This window comes from Lolium rigidum, chromosome 7, assembly GCF_022539505.1.
Source record: "Lolium rigidum isolate FL_2022 chromosome 7, APGP_CSIRO_Lrig_0.1, whole genome shotgun sequence".
NCBI lineage: Eukaryota > Viridiplantae > Streptophyta > Magnoliopsida > Poales > Poaceae > Lolium > Lolium rigidum.
The window spans coordinates 154235836-154255571 of record NC_061514.1 but is presented as its reverse complement, the minus strand read 5'-3'; the positions used below and the strand labels follow the sequence as shown (position 1 = coordinate 154255571).

General features: G+C 43.6%; 2 protein-coding genes across 2 annotated transcripts; one reads left to right on the top strand and one right to left on the bottom strand.

The window, feature by feature from the left end:
- Positions 1-2690: 2690 nt before the first annotated feature.
- LOC124672165 (11-beta-hydroxysteroid dehydrogenase 1A-like) lies at positions 2691-4661 on the top strand. The gene is made up of 7 exons (XM_047208440.1): positions 2691-2732; positions 2845-3099; positions 3270-3462; positions 3722-3807; positions 3888-4019; positions 4124-4288; positions 4371-4661. The coding sequence occupies exons 1-7, from the start codon at positions 2691-2693 to the stop codon at positions 4659-4661; spliced, it is 1164 nt and encodes a 387-aa protein (XP_047064396.1).
- A 3079-nt stretch (positions 4662-7740) lies between these two features.
- On the bottom strand, positions 7741-18187 carry LOC124672164 (recQ-mediated genome instability protein 1). The gene is given in 11 exon segments (XM_047208439.1): positions 7741-8202; positions 9417-9545; positions 9629-9739; positions 9939-10627; positions 11206-11339; positions 11885-12030; positions 13242-13412; positions 14401-14454; positions 14456-14684; positions 14871-15673; positions 18062-18187. Coding segments are annotated over 11 exon segments (2757 nt in total). The 3' UTR covers positions 7741-8037.
- Positions 18188-19736: the final 1549 nt, after the last annotated feature.

Sequence of the window (19736 nt, the reverse complement as noted above, 5' to 3'; positions counted from 1 at the left end):
ATGCACACACCGAAAGAGAAGAAGTCTCGATGCAAACCCCTGACATTTGGGTACTCCGGCAGGAATAGGTCTTGGATGTTTACATACGTGCTTGTATTCCTCCCCTGGAGCGTGTGAAGAAGATGGATTACATAGTCGTAGGCGTATTTGAACGAACCAAATATCATCTCCAGCGCCATCTGCTTAGCCCTCCAAGCCTTGTCATAAGAAATCTTGTAAAGATGATACTTCTTAACATTTTTATGTATAGCCTTTACTCCCATGGCTTAACCCTCCACTATTTTTGTGTACAACAACCGAGCTATAACATTGGACGAAAGGTTTTGATGATTCTAGCCGATGCTTGGAATAACATAAGTGTGTTGCACCAAGTCGCTCACTATCCATGTTGTGTCCAACTTTGGGAGATACCCATGCACCCTTTCACAACAATTAATTTCAACAAATTCCATCATCAAATATTTCTCTGATGACACGGTTGTTTTGAACTGCCTTTTCGTCTGCATTTCCCACTTAATAATTGCTCCCAGCAGATGTCTCTTGTCCAGAAACATGCCCCCTTGGCGATGGTGTTCTTGTGATACTCCCAAGAAGAATCGTGGCCATCGTTCACGTTCATGAATGATGCAAAGTCCTGATTCCAACTTGCATGAATAGGCATGTCCTCTCCGTTCCCTTCCTCATTAGACTCATCGACATCACTTTCACCATTTGTATCTTCCTCTTCCATCTACTGATGCATGTGCCCATTTTTCTCGTCACCATCAGCCTCGCCACTATAACCCTCTTCTCATGTTGCATGGCTACTCTGCCCTGATTCGTAACCATCCCCTCCACCGTGTGCATAATCGCTCTATCCAGACTCGTAACCACCACCGCCACCGTGTGCCTATCTACTCTGCCCTGATTCGTAACCACCACCGCCAGTGCCACCATAACCTCCTTCAGGAGGAGCGACCTCCTTCACCACAGGAAGCACTAATGCGACAGGGCAAACTCCTCTTTCGGCACACCCTTTCAACCAGCCAACCCACTTAGAGGTCTCATCTACTGGTCTCAGGTACCAGCAAATGTTTGAGGTTGACTTAGTCCACAATGCATGCACACCCACTGTACACTTCAGGATTAAGCCAGAACAATGTTATCAACCAATCCTTCAGCTGCTCCATTGTCCATGTTTTAGGGACAGTCAAATACATCTCTACAAACTTAAAATCACTGAGATCAACTCACATCTCATTTCATCGGAAATTACCCATACCATAGTAAAAAAACAAACTTCACTATATCCGACATCTCTGCTGACCTAAAAAAATTTTGGTAGGCATCAACAACAAACAGATCAACAACAAATTATAACTAATCCACCGCACAAATATACACAAACCTAACTAACCATGTATGCATCTCCTATAAGCATACACAATTAACACTAATGAGCGAGGATTCGGGTTTACCCTTGAAGCGTGAGGAACCTCTCCGTGAAAGAGCTTGGAATCACCCGAACAGCAGCAGCACCACAACCATCACTACCACCACCACCACCTAGTTAACCTTACACCAACACCAAGCTCCACCACTTCACCACCATTGCTGCAAAACAGCACCATCAAATCACCTCCAAACACTAGCCCATCTGTAGATCGGGGTTCCCATAGCTCATAGCAGCAAAATGGTGAAGTTTTGGTGAAAATACGGCTTGAATCTGAGAAAAACGAGTGTGGCCGACGAGCTCGTTGCCACCTGCACTCGGCAAACGGGCTGCCGATCGGCGTGCCGAAACGACACATGTTCGACCGGGTCACAGATTCGAAAATATTTTGAAACGCATATTACTTTTAGAAATGATTAACAATTCGTATTTTCTATAAAAAAATGGCACATACTGGTAGCAAGCAGTGCAGTTAGATATGCATCTTCGGAGAATGGACTTTTGTTGCTCGAGCTACATGTAGGGAACTTTTTGAATCTATGAAAATTTCATTTTAAATATGTAAAAATATTCGAAAAAAATACTGTGATGTAGACAATAGTGTAATCTTCAAGTTTGTAAATTTTCAGATTGAAATATGTTGTGCTTTAGGCTCAGCAAAAAATAATAAATTTTGATTTCAGCATTGGTGAATAGTAATGAACAGTACACTAAAATCTAGATTTTGTCATTTTGTGAGACTTTGTTATTTTTATTGAAGGCAATATATGATGTATTTTAATCTAAAAATTTACACACTGATAAATTTTAACATTCTCCACTTCTACATATTTTTCTCAAAAAAACTTAAAACTTTAAAATCAAAAGTTGTGTAGTTTGGAAAAGGAAATACAAAATCAGGGCTACATTTAGCCGGGGTTACATTTGAGGTTTTCCTGCATCTTCGATAATAAAACGGTAATGCTGGACTTATGGATGGATTGGTTACGGAATTGGCTTAGGGCATGAACAATGGTTGATAAGACCGTTTTATCTTAACTCCGCCACATAGTCTAGATATAATAACAAAAACATGATATACAATGGGTTATTTTTTAGTCTTATCTCTAGTAATGAGACATCCCTAAATATGTGGTGAGAGAGATTGTTGCTAAGAGATCATTCTTAGCTAAGAGAAGACAAACCTCTTTTTTCTATTTCTCTCTCCTCCATGTCATCAATTATCCTATGTGGCATCTCTAAGATATAACCATTGTACATGCCCTTACGGACTGATGTGGCGATCAGTGGTGCAAAACAGGTGAGAAAAAATCGGACGGGGCTGCTGCACAGGCACGTAGCAGCTGAGATGGCCATCCGCATGCGCTAAGGTCTTTCCACGCGTCTCATGCGCCGCTGAAAGCTCATGCCAGCATATAGGCACCGCTCTCCGCGGGTCCAGAGCATACTTCAGCAGTGTCAATCTGCAAGCTAGGGCGCCGACGACGATGCTGATGAGCAAGCTCGGTGGACTGGCTATGGAGGTGGCGCTCGCCGCGCCGCTCGTGCTCTTCCTCCCGGCCTACTACGTTTACAAGCTCACCACCTCCCTCCTCAGCTCTGTCTTCCCCGAGGACGTCTCCGGCAAGGTCGTCCTCATCACCGGCGCCTCCTCCGGGATAGGCGAGGTATACATCTCTGGCTCTGCAACACCAAGACGCCTCAGCTTATAGACTTGGATCATCGTTCCGTTGGGTAGTTAATTACATTGAGCAACTTAACTGAAACTCCACGCGTTCAATTTTAGCTTGTTTTCAGTTGTACTTCTGCGTAGTTATATACCAGCTTGTGATTGTAGCACCTGGCTTATGAGTATGCGAAGAGAGGGGCCTACCTGGCGCTGGTGGCGAGAAGGGAGGCGAGCCTAGGGGAGGTCGCCGACAACGCATCGGCGCTCGGAGCACCGGGCGTCCTCGTCTTGCCGGCTGACGTCTCCAAGCCTGATGACTGCCAAAAGTTCGTCGACGACACAGTTGCCTACTTTGGGAGATGTAAGTCTGAGCTGAATGACACAAGTGCGGCATTTTCATGGAAAATTTGAAATTCGTATTTTGAAGTACTCTACAAAGTGAGTTTTCGTGAATGACACACATAAGTTATACAATATGCGGCTAAATATCGTTACATGAAGTTTTCTGAAGAATGGGTTAACTGAACCAGACGTAGTTCAATTATCTTTGACATTTTTTGTGGACCATGCCAAGATTGTCAAGCGTGCAATAAGATCACCCGATCTGTTTATGTTTGCAGTGGACCACCTGGTGAACAACGCGTCGATTTGGCAGGTCTGCAGGTTCGAAGAGATGGATGACGTGAACAACTTCAGAACACTGATGGTACGCAACTACAAGCCGTTTTCAGTTGTTCACACAAATTTAGGCCAAAATCAGTCATCTCATGTTTATGTTGCATGTAGGACATCAACTTCTGGGGCCATGTGTACCCAACTCGCCATGCCATTCCTCACTTGAAGAAGACCCATGGCCGGATCGTCGGTGTCACCTCAAACTCCTCCTACATATTCATTGGAAGGAACAGCTTCTACAATGTCGTTACTCAAATCCTTTACCCATGCTAGCTAAAATTCTGGATCAGATGCACAAGTACAGGCGAACATGTTTCTAATGCAAATGACCGGTTTATGAATGGCAGGCTAGCAAAGCAGCAGTGCTGAATTTCTACAACACGCTCCGGATGGAGCTTGGCGGGGATGTCCGCATAACAGAGATTATCCCCGGGGTGGTTGAATCAGAGATCACAAAGGGGAAAATGCTCACCAAGGAGGGAAAGATGAAAGTTGACCAAGACCAAAGAGATGTACACAATTGTCACACTCACACCGTTGATTCATGGTAGCACTAGCATTTCATCTTGTTGACTTAGCTAATTGTGATCGCAGGCAGTCCTCGGGCCAACACCGGCGGAACCGGTCGCCCTTTTCGCCAAGAGAGTGGTGAGGGAAGTGTGCCGAGGAGCAAGGTACGTGTTCGAGCCGAGGTGGTACCTGGCAGTGTACATGTTCAGGGTCTGCTTCCCGGATATCCTGGCCTGGAGCTCCCAGCTCCTGACCGTGAATTCTGTTGGCCCTGCGAAGACCGACACGCTGGGGAAAACGATCCTTGACATGCCAGGTGTCCGCTGGTTCACCCAACCAGCGTCACTGCAGACACCAGATGTCAGGGCCGGATGAAATCAGGTAGCTTGAATCTTTGGCTGGACCTAGGAGCCGCTAGGAGTGGCCCGATGTGTTGTCCACTCTACTGTGTTGTAGTATGATGTTGCATCATCGAACTGTATCGTGCGTGCTTGCCCATGGCATGAGTCCTGCGATGAGACTTGTAAGCTTTAATAATTTGCTTAGTGCTTCGTTTATAATGTGAGTGTTCTATATCCTTATCTCAGATATACAGAAGGTTAACGACAGGAGCGCCAAGCTGACATATAGAAGAGGAAGCCTAGATATTCCACAGGACATTTTCCTACATCATCTTACTCCATGAGACATCACACTTTCAAAAATATACACGCAATATGCACTTCTGAATCTTCTACAGAAACTACATAATGCAAATTTTGACGCAGCTTTTCATATGCTCGTGCGCTATCTTTTTTTTCTTTGTCAGATAGTCGACCTAGTCTGCACAATAGCCAATATAACCTGCACAATCGGGAATTCAGTGGAAGTATTTTAGACAAAGCATCCATATCTGACGGGCATTCAATTAAGACAAACAAAACTGAGAAAAAATGTACATATGGAAACTGAGTTACAAGTAAAAGATATGAGCAAGCTGCCTCTCAAACTGAAGAAGAATTTAAATGTGACAAGGACGCTCTTATGCAATTTCCTGCAACCTAGCCGTTTTGGGCAGTAATGTTGGTGGGTGAACAGGCTACACTACAGCTTCCGTGATACATTTGTTTGTCTTCCTTGCAAAGGTCATAATTAGCAGGAACATTCAGTCTTAGTTAGAGAGAAAATTATATCTGGTGTCACAATCCATCATATATCTTTGCAGATCAAAAAAAATTTTACACCTATTGCAGATCAAATTTCACTAAAAAGTGCATGCCCTTTTTAGTGAAATTTGATATGCAATAGGTGCATGGCCCACCATGATGCGACACAAGTGCAGGGCACCCACGGTGACCCAGTTTCAGAGACCTGGATACGATGAAGTATGCAAATAAGGTCATCAGAATGGTCGAAGAGGACCACATGCATTTTGCACTTGGTAAGGAAAGGACATGGCCATCGAACCAACCGCTAGTATCTATATAAGTGGAAGAGGCTAAACCAATTACGGGGTACTAAACATAACTCACATGAATCGAGCACCGGCATGTGAAAATGAGGTGAGCGGCAATCTCTTGGTCCTGTTTGCACAGGGGACATGTCCCGCAACTAAGCCCCCACTAGCAAATCACACAAATCACTGGAAAAAAACGCACCAGAAGGAATTCAGCACATCCAGAATTTCTTACACTGAAACATGTTACCAAGTTTAAAACACTACAAAACACCAGTTACTAAGGTGACAATGATGGCACAGAAAAGTTGGCACGGCACCTGAAATTTCAAATTTGAAAAGGTTGTGGCATCAACCGACTGTTCGCCCAATTTGCATAGCTCCCGTGCCAATTCCAACCACAATTAGAACAGGGAAGATTCATACTTTCAAAATAATTTTCTTCTATTAATTTGCCACTTAGATCTCTTACGAGATTTCTGACAAGTAATCTCATTTTACGAGATTTCTGTGACTTTGTGATTTGTGATGTATTTTCTTCACAACCAAACGTTTCTGCAATTCTATATTTAGCAACAGAAGGCAAAACAGCAATACTTTATGCAGTTGTAAATTGTCAAACTTGTTGACGTTATCACAGTTGCAATAAAAAGAGAAAATACCCGTACATATCATCAACCTATTTGCCATGAACTGTCTATTGCTGCAATTAAATATAACTTTACAAATAGAATTTCTTTTAGAAGTTGTTTGGTATCGATCATTTGGGCCTGGAATCCTAGAATTCATTTTGGAATTCCGTAGGTGGGCTGTTTGGTTGCCATAAAATTGGGCCGTCATTTCATTTAGGAAATCCAGCAAAATGACGCCATGGATAAACACGATTCCGAGTTGAGACCTACCATTTGCGTTTCTCTATGGAAGCCATTTACAAATTCAATATTGAATTCTACTATCATTTGCAATTCCTGTGACAACCAAACAAGTGTCCATTTCTGGAATTACAATGTAAATGAAATGAATACATGTATTCATTTCAAAATGCTACAAACGAAATGAAAGCCGGGCTTCCAAACGAGTTCTTAATGTTTTAAATAATGTGCTGGGGAAAAATAGCAGTCTGGAAAGAAAGGTCATTTTTTGTCAGGTCAACAAGTTTGTCTCTTGACAAATAGTAAAAGAAGCAATATATTCCTTTTCAGTAGCAAATACAAAAATATATTTGAAACAAAAGTGATGTACGCGAGGATTTTGCTTCAATTTACCTAGACCTTGTCAACTATTGCGTCATCGATGGTTGGGGACATTGAGAAAAGGGTAACATTTCAACAAAGAGACATCACATGGCAGAAAGAAATTGTACAGTAGAAAACAACACTGTGCTGCATGCGTTTTTCTAGGCACTAGCAGTGGTCACTACTGTATAATGTCTTTCCAAACCCAAATGAGTTTTAGGCCTGACTCTGACACACCACCAACAGGTGCTTGGCAGTTGGCACCAGTGCACCACCCACCGTCACAAGAAAAGCAACCACCTAATCCTCACTACATGAGAAAGGAAAATCTATTAGGGTAGGGGCTCCAATCTCTCCTGGGACATTACTAGGGAGGTCAGAAATCTTTTGAAAAAGCTGAAGATATAATGTCCACTAATGCATTACAGGACATGCTAAAATGCAAATTTATGAGGCAAAATATGATCATATGCAGGATAAAGAAAAAAATAGACCAACATAATACAAAAAAAAATGCTGCAACCATTATGTTTTAGCTTCGTCCCAAATGCTCTATGATCATGTAACTGAAAAGGCACACAAAACAAAATATCCCACATCTCAGATGTTCTCAAATTTTTGAAGATCTCATGTCCTGGCAGTGGAGGGAGAGAGACCACCCCAAATAGTGGAAACCTGAGCGCGTGATGCATTCTACTCTAGTGCTTGCACACCCCATCTTTCCGTTCAGTGATTAATTTTAAAAAGCATGATGCTTATTTCTCGCTTTTTAATAATTTTACTTACTAGAAACATCAGCAGTCATCCTCAATAATTGGACAGTTTCTATTATCCTTGCAAGAACAGTTTTTACTTCCTACTTAGTTCCAGCTCCCCGATGAGAAAAGGATGAAAAAAGATAGCAACTGATGTGAAGCTGGGATAAGGAACACAGTAGCTTATACATAGAAGAAACAGAGATGTAAGATACCTACAAAGGAGGAACTGAATGCTTCTTAAGCCTTGAGCTGAATACTTTCACATATGTACTTGGTCTGTGAATATCAAAACCACGATGATGCAGCTTTGCATTGGCCATGCATCATGGAGTGGTATCCATAAAGTCCAAACTTCGGATGTGCCTTTGAGCAGAATATGTTTTCATCCTCTGAAGTAGGAGCCATGCATCGGAAGCCGAACAACCTTCATTCATCTCACGCACAATAGGTGCAGAAGATTTTCTGTTGAACTCAATAAGCATTGTACCCTACAAAGGAGAGATGAAAAGATATACACCTTCATGATTTAAGATGCTGTACAATTAAATATGAAACTAAAATCCTATGAAATGAGTTTGGTTTTAATGGTTCTTTGACATAATTCGAATTAATAATTCATGCAGCTACGGAAGAAGCAGATCAATGTCTCGTGAATACAAGTAGCAGCACACAATTAGAGTTGTTTGCCACCAAAATACATACATCAATAGCTTCAGATAAAACCTGCAAGGACTACCAGTACAATATGAAGAGCAAGCCTTGATGAAGAGACAACTGAGATCAAATGGCTGGTTATTTGCTGATGCAGTAACTGCATCACGCGCAAAATGCTCCAAGACATTAATCAAAGTCTATCTACAAATATGAATGGTAGGCGTGCGGATATTATATAGGAGAGCATGCAAGCTAAAATGTTATGTATTAATCTGAACATGTTTAGACTAACATGAGTTATGGGGGCTTAGAGCCTAACTGTGCACATGTCCAAAAAAAAAACTGCCAATTTTTTTTTTGGGTAAACTAGTAATGATGCAAAGGTTTATCAGCTAAAATTATCAAAATAGCTAGGGCTTATTTAAAGAAAGCTCGATTAATTTATAAACTACAAGCCCAGCTAACTTGCTTATATAACAAGCGTTTCCAAAAAGGCTCTCTGTTGGCATTTCACTACCCTTGTAGCTGACTTGGATGCAGGAATGGGCTTAGGTGCACTACACTTGTAGTTCAGGGTTTAAAGGTCAGGAAAGATGATTTTTTATAACACTCACACAATATGCATCCAGCATGCATTAAAATTTCAGTTTCAAATTTTATCAACACATCAAGTAACAACAAATATAAATTCAGCTGCAAATAGCAATAAGTCCAAAGGAACAGTGTTTTGATGTTATTTAATTTTCTTATACGTATAGAATTTTCACCTGAAACTTTATGGCATTTCATGCTAGAAGTTAGATGCATGAAGTGTCAATGTTGTCAAACTAGGAGCTTTGTGCAGTGTGCACCTACAGCCCTTTGCACCTGCAAGAACTCCCCCTCACCCTTTCTAGACATTGTGAAATATTCTTCAAAAGTCTCAGAGAGACTTTAAAATATTTGTAGTATATATGCTCTTGCATATTTTATAGCAATTGATAGTCAGAAGGAACAAAAGTCAAAAGAACTAACAAAAATATACATACAATTTTAGGAAAGAACAAACCTCAAATTTTGTCAAATAGTGCTTGAATCCATTCATAATTTCTTTCATGGCAAGGGCTGATGCTGGGTTTGGGTCAGAAACAGCAGCATTCATCTCCTCACACGAGTGACCAATTATATTCTGTATAACCTGTGCAATGTTATATGGTAAGGTTGTGCTCATGCTAAAAAAATATTACTCTTTCCATAACTGAATTAAATAGATATACTCACATCACTGTGAAGAAAGGCCTCTGAAATGTGACTTCCATCATCTATCCAAATTTGAAGCTCATACTCTTTCCGTTGCTTATATTGAAATCGCTTGACTGCGGTGATCAGACCCTGTAGCAGATACATCACCAGTCACAGAAATATACATGTGAGAGAATCTTCCAGCACTCTTGAACCATGGACAAATATTTTGCCAAAACCACAAATATGGAATGGACACAGTTTTTATGTCAAAAGTTGTTGACAGAAAGGCTAGAAGGATAGCGATCTGCAATTAAAATGTAGAGTCTTAAGAAGCAAAGCAATGAACCTTAATTTTTCCTTGAATATAGGGTCGTGTATCCTTTTCTATGGTCCAATCTGACATCATGTGGAAAAGGTATGTAAATGGTTTTTCATTTTCACCACTTAGAAGGACAGGATGTTCAATCTGATTAATCTTATCTTCAACAGTTGAAGACTGTGCAATCTCGACACCATTAGCACTAGTTCCACCAATGTCTCGTGGCCCTTGCTGGGTATCATGTCCACAAGTAGTAGATGCAGAAGGTTCTCCTTGGTTCCTAGTAGCTTGGTCCTGCATAGTGATTTCCTGGACACGCTGTGTTTGTTGATGGACATTGTTCGCCACAATAGGGTGGTCAACATATTCTTCAACCGTCCGTGTAGTTCTGCTAGTGCTTTGTTGGGGTTCATATCTATAGGTAGCAAGTGCAGAAGCTTCTGCATTGTTCCTAGTATGAGAAGCAGATCGATCTTGCATGGTGAATTCTTGGGAATGTTGACTTTGTTGTTGGACACCATTTACTACAACAGGAGGGTTAATACGCTCTTCTACCATGGTTTGTGTAGTTCTAACAACTTGAGAAGCAGATCGATCTTGCATGGCGAATTCTCGGGAATGCTGACTTTGCTGTTGGACACCATTTACTACGACAGGAGGGTTAATACGCTCTTCTACCATGGTTTCTGTAGTTCTAACAACTTGAGAGGCATTACCTGTGAATGGAATAACCACACATGAATAAATCATATCATAAAAACTTGCAAGGTTAAAATCTTAGGTGATGAAAAGCTGAAACAGGTTGGGCTATGCGCTTGATAAACCAACTTCCTTTGGCACAGAATGGTACGGAGTATGTCACAAGAATAACAGAAATGCAGGAAAAGCATTTTGTCTACAACAGGATTGCCTCTAAGAAAGTGTGGTAAGGCAAAAAAAAATAACAAGTTTGGCATGGCAACTATGGGCACACACAAGATATTTGCAACAAGAAGCCAAGCTTAAGTAGCCAGTAATATCTATATAATGGAGGTTCACAGCAGAGAGGGAACATATTGAGTCGATTGTATCGCCACTTGAATACAAAAACGTATATACTGTCTTTCTGCAACATAGATTCAACAATCATGTCAGGTAACCAATTACAGGAAAAATGTTCAACAAAATGGTGTTGAGTTATTCATTCCTAGCAGGACAGACATTAATTGGTTGTAAATCAGTTGCCTCCCTAATCTCTATAGCTCCATCTAAGAAAAGTATCCCCAAGGCTAAGCGATGAAGTAGAAATTAGTACCTAATCCAATTGGATGAGAGGAGTTTACTGCTCTTGGTATTGAGATACCTTGCTCACCACCATTTGTAACGCTTACATTACCTGGCCAGGCAGCTACAGTGGCTCTGGAGGACAAAGGTAATCCACCTTGCTTCCTGCAGCATGAACAGGTGAACATACATGTGATATCTAGAACAATACGTACCAAGACATGAACGAATTACCAGCAGCTTATAAAGAAATGCGATGGACACAACATTAAAATGCAAAACTGCAAAAAGAAGATATGTTGCTGACTGGAAACATATAAGCATTTATAATTCAGTTTACAGAACTTGGAAGTTCTAGTACGAGGGAATGAAAGATAATGAAGTCTGCTATGTACTAATATACACAAGATCGTGTGCTGGTTAGTTGTGTCTCTTGCCGATCAAGAAGAGACGCATCAATCAATCCTAAGCTGAAGTGTGTGCATTTTAAATGATCTAATTTATTTATTTATTTGCCAACCAAGGGTAGGGAGTTCCCGCATTGCATTATAAGAAGAAAGCAGAAATAATCTTATTCATCCATCTAACTGGACACTGCGGAAATAACTGTTGATTTCTTGCTTAAATCCAATGTGAAGCATTATACCTTGCAATGAGATGGCATATACGTAAAATCTGATGTGTTCACCAATGGGAGGGGCAATACATACCTTTTGCCACGGGGTGGTTTATTTACTTCAGAAACAAGTCTGACACGTGCTGCTTCCAATTCATCAACCACCCCACCAAGAATCTCAATAACCTCAGGGACTAGCATAAGAAGCCCTCTCTTTATGTGCACATTTCTTATAACAATCTGAAATATGTAAAGAAAGCTACAAGCTGTTGATACAAAATTAGGAAAGGAATAAAATATGCCTTTGATCTGATGCTGCATTATGATTATCATTTACTTGATATGTTTTCTGTCATCATATCGCTACCATATATGATACCGGTGCATAAAAAGTGCATCTACCATTTCATTCTCTCTCAGGAACAAACATTATTTCATAGTAGAAAGCCAGTTATAAAATGCAGACAATGGTGATGGACAAAAAAAGAGTTCCTGAGAACACCTCGCTTCCAATTGATTTCTATTTTTTCATGATTACAATCATTTTTTTGCCAGGAGCCCAGGACCAACCAACAATTCACATACAGATTATGTATGTAATTCTATGTTTCCCAAGCAAATAGCTTTAAAAATGTGTGCACTGGAATCATGTCAAGCGCTATGCGGAAAGCAGAGAAACAAACTTACTGAGTGCACGTCGAGTATCTAGTCCTATTCTTTCACAGCCATTCGGTTCCAGATGTAGACGTTCATGTTAAAATCCAGGTAGTTTAGATGTTTAATAGCCCAATGAGATGGTTATTGCCTATTGCTGCACATACTCCCTCCGTTCTGAAATAGTATACATTCTAGCCTCAAAATTTGTTCTAAAATACTTTACATTCTAGCTTTTAGTCAACAACAACACTGAAAACGATGTGGTTTTGCTCTTTTTATTGGAGGTTCTTATGTTCAATGTAGCTTGGATTGGTTGTTCACATATCTAAGTAATAGTAATAAATGCAATACTAAATTTGTCTTATTTTTTCTAGAATGTAGACTAAATCAGAACAGAGGGAGTACTAGTTATCTAGTGGGTAGAACAGATAAAAGAGTGATGGATATATTCAACTGCTACAAAACGTACATATATGAATTAATTTAACATGGGAACAACACATAACAGTCAAAATGGCACCTGGAGCGTAGGTACCACAATGTTGGCTACTATGATATTTATCTCTAATCTTATCTATTTCCTATTTAAGTAATATTCTATATTAGGCCACTACAACCTAATACTATTGACATGCACAAAAGTGTGCAAACAGTATATTCCCATGCCAAATGCAACTGGGAGCATTTAAGTACATTCTGTGGACAGGTGCCACTTAGGTACAAAGTAAGGAAACAACATAAAACTCAAAGGTATGATAACCTTCTTAACAAAAAAGAGCAGATCAAAAAATGACCTTAAAACCAACAGGAGCAAGAACTTGCAGGTCTTTGATAGGCCTGTACTCCATTCCATATATGCGTTGAATGCCATCTGTCATTGATAGCTTTAAACATCTTTTGGGCCCCGCCTGTGCATCACGATATCTTTCCCTCAAAGGATTTGACATGTTGACAATTTCATCAACCTACAATTCACAGAGCTAGTTAGAAGGTTTGCTCAGGAAAAAGGGAACAAAAAGAAAATCATGAAAACATTACCTGATTTAAAAGATAACAGAGACAAATAAGTGTATGTTGAAGTTAAACAGCTAACATTAACCAAAAATGGAACATGAGCTGGGATATAAACAATACGTACTGAGTAATCAGTGCAACTAAGCAATACATAATGAGTAATGAACTAATGACAACCATCTTTCATAAAGCAATGCGCAACTAGAAATTTAGACTATACTAAAACCAAAAGGTAAGTAAAGTGGCAGGCTTATGGAACATGGATGAAACCGACAGTGATAACAGTAATTTTAGTTCCACAAGTTTGGAGACAAATTTAGGGTCATACATTAGTTCTGTTGTGCTTCGTTCTCACATCTCTTATTTCGTTGTTCTCATTTAGTTGAGAAACCTAAAAATTAACATCTTATGCACCTAATAGAGCAAAACTAACATACTTCACTGGGCAATTGTGCAGCTGCATAAGATGGAGATCTTCTATATTTGGGTAATAAATTTTCGTTCATAATTTTAATAACTGATATTACGGTTTGCATTCATGATACAATACTGACCATTCTTTATGGCAGGAAGTCACCTTCAAGGATAAGAGAACAACACTAGCAACTGATGAATTGTGTATTTTGGGTGCACTAGGTAAGTTGAAGTAAAGCAAGTGAAGTGAAGGTTTAGCATCCAGTTTGAACGCCCTATTTCAGATGAATCTTGAATCACCTAACCTACCTTTGAGCAGGTAACAGCACAATGCTCAAACATGATGGCAAATTGCAGATATTTTTCAGTCACGAACCTGAATCATCTACATGACCACAAACCATTCCATATATTGCATAAGTAATCTACACTAGAAGGGGCACCAAAGTATTACTGACAAGCACAACACAGTAAGCAAAGCATAACCAACTATTCAGAAGTTGAATTTTATAGAGGATCCCCAACCTGTAGCACAAATGGGCCGTCGAGGACGGCGGCATCCATGCCTCCAACACCCTGCCGGGAGCACACCGGCGCCGCACACATTCATGTCAGCAAAGAGGAACTGCTCGAAGCAGCGTCTGCCCTGCGCCTCCGTGCCACCGTCGCTGAACCCAGGCAGCTCCGCGGCACAAAATTCGAGCCACTCTGGGCGCACGCGCACCCTGAGCCGCCGCAGGAACGCGTCCACCGGACGCAGCCGCATGCTCAGCGCAGACGGCGAGGCCGTGGGCGGGGTCGAGGTTGGGGTCCAGGCCCAGATTGGGGTTGAAGCTGGGGTTCGGGCCGGGGTGGGCGCGGCGGCAGCGGGCGGTGGCGTTGGCGTTGGGGTTCGGGCCGGAGGAGTGGGGGCGGGAGCAGGAGGTGGGGTTGGTGTTGGGGTTCGGAATAGAGGAGCGGGAGGTGGGGTTGGTGTTGGGAACAGAGGAGCGGATGTGGGAGCCGGTGGTGGAGTTGGGGTTGGGGTTCGGAACAGAGGAGCCTGCGGTGGAGTTGGGGTTGGGGTTCGTGAAGGTGGCGTGGGTGCGTTGGCCGGCGATGGAACTGGGATTGGGGTTCGCGCTGGAGGTGGAGTTGGTGTTGGGGTTCGGGACAGAGGAGCCGGTGCCGGAGCGGGAGCGGGAGGTGGGCATGGGATTTGGGGCGGAGCGGGGAATGGTGGGGAGAGGTCGTCGGCGACATCGGTGAAGAGGGAGTCCCCGTCGGAGTCCCGAATCTCGTCGGGGGCGTCGTCGAAGGGACAGTCCTCGTCGGGGTCCTGGATCTCCTCGACCTCCTCCTCCTCGTCGGGGTCCTGGATCTCCTCCGCCTCGTCGTCGTCATCGGAGATCTCGACGGGAGGGGAGGGGGGAGGCGAGGACGGGATTGCGTATGGGAAGGGGCTAGGGTTTTGGGACGAGGGCCGGCCGGCGCTCCCGCCGCCGCCGCCGCCGCTGGCAACGGAAAGAGAGGTGGTGGCGGAAGCAGGAGTTGCCGCGTCGTCTTCCTCGTCGGAGTCGGGGGCGATGATTAGGCTCCGGCGGCGCATTTTTTGAAGAAATTTTGATGGGAGAAAGGTTTTGGTGGGGTTTTGACGGCGGTTTCCCTCCAAACTTTGGAATGGTGGAGCAGGGGAGAGAAGGGTTTGGAATGGACTTGGGAGGAGGATGGAGGCCGGGTTCGCGAGGATGACAAATGGGTCCGCAATGCTGTTGACGGGCACATCACGTACCACTGAAAGCATAGCGCCGGTTAAATCCTTGAATAAATCCAGTTAAATGCAAACATCCATGCTAAGTCTAGGACTTGAACCTGGGTGGGCTGGTTCCACCACAAGGAACCAAACCACCAGAGCCAAGCTCTGTTTGCAAATGGATTCCTTTCTCTCTTACTACCTTTGTCACAAAAAAAATGTATTTCTTTCTCTCTTATGCACATATACATTATACTAGCTAAATACCCGTGCGTTGCTACGGAAAATAGAAAAAAAAATCTAATCACAGCTACAAATCAAATGGTAAAATAAATTGTACCATTCTTTTGCTCCAATCAAAGAATGATATGCCTTCTGTTCGCCGAAACTTTTCAGTGGACTCACAAATTGCCTTTCTTCTGCCCCACATAAGGGCTGAATAATCCTATAGTTTCGTGAAAGGCAACCCTGCTCTTTGGTATACATGACTAATCTTGCGGCCCATGCTGCCCATTTTGGAAAACTATAAAAATATGAAGATCATTGTAAATAACTATTCGTCAAAACTTTGCTCGCTAGCATCCATCATGGTTATGCTACTAAAGATGTAATCTAAATTTCCTTTGAACACATTAGAAACTGAAGAACTCACATGGAATCATCAGGATTTTCCTTTAGGTTTGTTGTGGCAGAGAAATGGCATGCCTGTTTTTCATGCTTCTTATACCCATGATAATTCATTCCTTGCAATAGGTAATCTGAATTTAGGACGTTTGTACTACCCTCAGTTCACCTGAATAAACATGGTAACATCGATAAAAAAAATTAGTAGAGAAACTTACATAAAATGGAATGAGAGACGAGGGCCTTGAGGTAGACATGTTGATTGAGCATGTAGTGCCTTTTTTTGGAGACCACTGTTTTGGTTTGATATAAGAGCAAGTCTAACAGGCCCCGTATAATTTCGCCCCGTATAACGCGAGTAGAGGGCCCTGTATCGGGTTTTCGCCGGCCGAAAACTCGGACGAGCTAGCAGACCCCGTATACCCACCCCGTAAAACAGAATATTCTGCTAGCTCGTCCGAGTTTTCAACCCCTCAAAACAGGGTTTTTTGACAAATTGCATATTAGAACCAACACACCATTCACATAAAATAAATGTTTTACATCACACAATAATCGTCATAATTATTACAATAATGTTTTTCGGAAATGTCAACAAGAATTAAACAAATAAAAAACAAATGTTTCACACATACAACAATAGGAAATGAATGTTTAACACATACAACAATAGGAAATAAATCATTGGCCATGCAACTGCCAATGGTGATCAATCAAATCTTGGGTGAGCTGGTGATGAGTCTCGGCATTTTCAATGCCTCGATGAGCTGCAAGAAAAGCTTCAATCCGATCAGGGTTCCTCTCGGGCTGCACTCGGGTGCCAACATTGTCATAGAAACACGGCAAGTTCAAACCGCGTTCATCTTCAATGATCATGTTGTGAAGAATCACACAACATGTCATGACATCAACAAGAGTTTCCTTGTCCCAAAACCTAGCAGGACCCCGGACAATTGCAAACCTTGCTTGCAAGACACCAAAAGCTCTCTCAATATCCTTGCGGCATGCCTCTTGATTTTTGGTGAAGCAAGCTTCCTTTCTTGTCAAAGCCCTGTCCTTTTTCTCTTTTATGGACTTGACAAGGGTTGCATAGTTAGGGTAAGTACCATCTCGTGAGATAGTACCCCATGGTGTACTCATTGTTCATAACTTTGTAGTTACAAGGTGGAGATTCACCCCTAACTAGTCTTGCAAACAAAGGGGATCTATTCAAGATGTTGATGTCGTTGAGTGTCCCCGGCAATCCAAAAAAGCATGCCAAATCCATAAGTCTTGAGAGGCCACAGCTTCAAGAACAATGGTAGCATCGCGGCTTTTGCCACAATACATTCCATGCCATGCTTTTGGACAATTTTTCCATGTCCAATGCATGCAATCCAAACTACCAAGCATCCCCGGCCACCCCTCTTTTCATTGATCTCCATGAGCCTTTTTGTATCATCCTCATTTGGAGCTCGGAGATACTTCTCTCCATACAACTTGATCACCATCTTGGCAAACATACGCACGCAATCCGTGGTTGTTTGCACACCAATGCGCAGGTACTCGTCGGTATAATCTCGCTGGTATGCCGTATGCAATAACCCTCATGGCGGCAGAAATTTTTTGATATGGGCTAAATCCCATGACTTGGGCAGCATTTCTTCTTTGCTTGAAATAATCGCAATTTGCCTCGCAATCTTTGACGATTCTCTCGAACAAAGACCTACGCATTCGGTACCGTCTACGGAAGAGGCGGGGAGGATAGGTCGGTACCTCGGCGAAGTAATCTTGCATCAGCTGTTCGTGGCCGAGCGCGCGGTTCCGCGGAATGCACATACGCCCCATCACGGATCCTTTCCGCTGATCCAGCAGCTTCAAGCGGTCCTCCGTTTGCTTCAAGCCGAACAGGAGCACCATCATCTCCGTCTCGGCGTCGTTGAGCAACTCGGTCGACGTCGCCTCCAAATCCGCCATGTGCACATCCTCCGAAGCCATCTACCACGGGGAACCATAGATCAGCCCGAAATCCGACCAATTTACCGGCGGCAACAAGCAAGAACGCGGCGGAATACTCACCGGCGACAAACGGCGGAGAAGACCACGGGCCGGACGGCGGCGGCGCGCGCGGAGGGACGCGGAACTTCGGCCGGGGTGCGGCGGAGGTGCGGCGGGCGTCGGCGCAGCTCGGCGCGGCTCGGCGGACGGCGGAGGGCCGCGGATCCGACGGATTCCGGCGGCGGCGCGCGGGTGGCCGCGGCGGCGCGCGGGGAAGAAGGATGGGGACAACTGAAATGTCCGCGCGCGCTTTCGGAATTGGGATAGTGGTTTCGCCCACTATCCCCGCTCCCACCCCGCACAAGTAGGGGGCGACGACCCGCCCCGTAGTCGAAAACAGGAAAAATCGATGCGGGGGCCGTTTTTACGGGGCGTGCTAGACGGCCGGGTAGACGCGAAACCCTCAAATCGGCGGTTATTATACGGGTTTGCCCCTTTTACGGGATCTGTTAGACCTGCTCTAAGGCTGTCAAAATTCATGTGAATGTATGTCTCAAACTGAGGTGGATACGCAGACGATGCAGAATACCAAATCTCCATGTAATTTCATCCTTTACAGTTGTCAGCTGTACGCTGTCAGTAGGTTGAGCGATCATAGTTAGCTGAGGAAAATGATGGAAAAGCAGCCCCTTGCTCAGGGCTTGAATCCATCTGAGAAGTACGTAGTTCTCTTGTTTTGTCCTAGACCTACCTGTATAACAGTATAAGTGTGGTTTTCTGATTCTCCACAAGTGCGCACGCAGCGGCAGCGCGCATCGCACAACTGGGCACACAGCAGGCATTACATAACTGTACACACAGCACGGGTAGGCAATAGGCATAGCACCATTGATCCCCTTTCTCTCTCTCCACTTCGTGTCCAAAGACGCCGCTGCCTCAAATTTGGCCGTCGCCACCGTCAATCGACCCAGGTGACGAACTAAAAGACCGGAGACGGCTAACACGGAGATGACGCGAGCGTCCTTCAAGTAGCAGACTCTTGCGGGCCAGGGCCGTCGGCGTTCTGCTCCCATCCGGGGCGCGCGAGGTGGTAGATGACCCCGCCATCGCGGTGGTCGGATAGAGCCCTGAAGTAGTGGCCTCGTGGGGAAGGCTGGTGGTTGTCTTTTGCGGCGGCCGGACTCCGCCATGCCCCCTGCCTCACCTGCTTCACCACCATCCCGCTGCCCCCGGCTCCACGAGGAGGATGAGGACAGAAGCCGTGAGGAGGTTTCTGGGCGGCGGCGCGCCATCGAGGAGATGGTCGGGCTTGATTTGGTACTACCTAGGAGAATAGGAGATGAGGATCGGGGATCTGGGTCCAGCTCGTCTGAAAAAATCGTAGAAGATCGGAGAGGACGGAGGACTGCGGGTTGTTTTCTAGAATTGCGAGGGGCCAAAATGAAAAAGCGTCGACGACGTACGAAACACCAGACCGATACGAATTTAATAGTAAAGATATATTGGTCGTAAAAGGTTAATAACATTT